General features: G+C 40.0%; 1 protein-coding gene across 2 annotated transcripts in view; it reads left to right on the top strand.

The window, feature by feature from the left end:
• The window catches only part of LOC139761441 (pleckstrin homology domain-containing family G member 5-like), a 593,230-nt gene that overhangs the window by 44,510 nt on the left and 546,220 nt on the right, over positions 1-2,500 (top strand). For both annotated transcript variants that reach the window (XM_071685649.1, XM_071685644.1), the window contains exon 2: positions 2,304-2,500. This exon is cut by the window's right edge and continues 143 nt beyond it. In XM_071685649.1, coding sequence (XP_071541750.1) covers positions 2,304-2,500 — 197 coding nt within the window. The remainder of the gene's footprint in view (positions 1-2,303) is intronic.

The following is a 2,500-nucleotide window of genomic DNA, read 5'->3' as shown; positions in this document are numbered from 1 at the left end:
TGCTTTATAAAGTCACAGTACAAACTTTATAAAGTCACAGTACAAACTTTATAAAGTCACAGTACAAACTTCATAAAGTCACAATACATACTTTATGAAGACACAGTACATACTTCATAAAGTCTTAGTACAGTACATACTTTATAAAGTCACAGTACATACTTCATAAAGTCACTGTATATACTTTATAAAGACACTACATTACAATAAACCCACCTCAGACTGACGTGTACGTACGAGGCTGCGTTACTGACCCACATTGAACGTTAAGACTCGATCGAAACCACGAATTGACCACCTTCCTCCCTTGGGAAAAATGATGGAAGAAAATTGCCATCAGGCATCCTCTTGGCTACGAGGATATTGCGTGTGTGTGTGTGTGTGTGTGTGTGTGTGTGTGTGGTTCTAACGAACTAAATACGCGCCAATTGCTTCAGGTTTTCGCTCCGGGCCTCCCCCACCACGACAAATGGCCCCGGTTATAATGGTTCAGAGCTGGGATGTGATTTCTGGTGGTTCCAGTATCCGGTTGCTGGAGTTAGACTAGTCGTAAGGCGTTGGGATACATCTGAAGTCTTCACAAAAAGTCTTACGTTATACTAAAACGTTTTTTCTCTGGTTGTTTTGTGCCTGAAAACGTTTCTGGATCCCGGTTTGTACTATCATCATCTATGCTGGGAAACGTTTATAATTGCTATATGCAGTAAAACGTTGTTTTGATCGTAGTATGCTAGGAAACGTTTCTTGGTGGGTGCCTTGTTCTGGGAAACGTTTCTTGATGCTCTTTGCTGGTAATTCTTTGTTGATGGCCATAGAAACGTATATTGATGCCTTGAATTGGGAAACGTTTATTCATGCATTATATGCTGAATGAGTGTCATGATTTACCATGCGGGCAACGTTTGATACTGTCTTTTGCTGAGAAACGTTCCTTGACGTTTCCTGGAATGTCTCTGTTTGTTTTGTCCCGATGACTGTGTCCTTGAAAACGTTTCTGGATCGTACTCTTAACGAGTCCTTGAGCTGAGAGAAGTGTTCTCATATCTTACTCTAGGAAACGTTTGCAGATCCCATGTGGCGGCATAACGGTCAATCCTCGTGTGGCTGGGTATTCACACGTAAACTATGGGAAGCAGAGGACTAGCGCGTGATTTAGTAGCCTCAATACACCCATTCCTCGACCTATTCCGAAAGGAAAAGGATGACAGGCTTGGTCTGGGTGTGAGTCGGCTGCTTTGCCGTGTCCCAAGTTCGAACCCGGGCGGGCCCGTGCGATTGGTGGGTCACAACATGTGTGTATATATGTATGTGTCTCTATTAGTATGTTTTATATAGCATTATACTAGTGCTATCAACAACGTTCTACTCTGAACTGGTTTTCCTGTTCATAATTGATATATATATATATATATATATATATATATATATATATATATATATATATATATATATATATATATATATATATATATATATATATATATATATATATATGTCATTATTAACGTTATTTTCATCTATTGATTTAGCTCATTACGAGGATATAAGCATTAGGAAGTGGGAAGACATGCTCTAATGATATCTATTTTGATAGCCTTTTGGAAAAAGATAGCTAATTACCCAGTTTGGTCAATTTAGTTTAGTATCTGGTAAAGGCCTGGAATTTGATGATATACCGCGAATGAAACGCCACCTTGAGGACCTTCTTGCTTCAAAGGAATCCATCAGCTCCCTGCTCCTTTGTGGAGCGTACCTAAGAAGCTACAAAAGCCTTATGAACAATGCCTTAGGTAGTAAAATGTAAATATATAAAGATAAAACCCCGAAGCAAATTTCCTTTAGAGTTACCCTGACAGATGTTTCATTTTCTATCATATTGGGAGAAGAAAATGTACTTGTGAGCGGGGTAACTACAAAATGTTATTTTTCGTTTTTGAAATGAATGTTGGACATATTATAGAGTTGATGGGAGTTTTCCGTACATATTTGATGGTCATAATTTGGTAACATGCACTTGTAAGTTATAAAGTAAGTGTATCTATGGCAGAAACTGGGCACCGATACTGACAGACGCTGGTGAAGTGATGGATAGAATATACTAGTGTTAGGTATGGGAAAAAATGGGTTTTGGTAGCATAGCTTGAATGGAATATGTCTTGTGCTGGAAATACGGGTCTAATACGTTGCTAGGATGGATTAAGATAGGATAAATTGAGCTGAATATCTTTTGTCTTTATGTTTGTGACGACAATCAAGTTGGGGAAAATGTTTATATGTATATACATCTAATGTCTCTGATTTAGATTACAGGCATGAAGGAGAAGGAGAAAGGGAAGCGTGAGGACTGGTACTTGCCGTGGGTGATCAGGCCGGAACTGCTGCGTGCACAGCAGGAGTTACAGAGAGCCAATGGTATCGCTACCAACACTACCACCTCGCCAGTGCCATCCCCTAACTCTGCCGCCGCCTCTGCCACCGCCACCACCTCCTTGGCCGCCCC

The sequence above is a fragment of the Panulirus ornatus genome, chromosome 40 (assembly GCF_036320965.1).
Source record: "Panulirus ornatus isolate Po-2019 chromosome 40, ASM3632096v1, whole genome shotgun sequence".
Taxonomy (NCBI): Eukaryota; Metazoa; Arthropoda; class Malacostraca; order Decapoda; family Palinuridae; genus Panulirus; species Panulirus ornatus.
The sequence above is the reverse complement of the archived record's forward strand: the minus strand, read 5'-3'. Positions and strand labels throughout refer to the sequence as shown.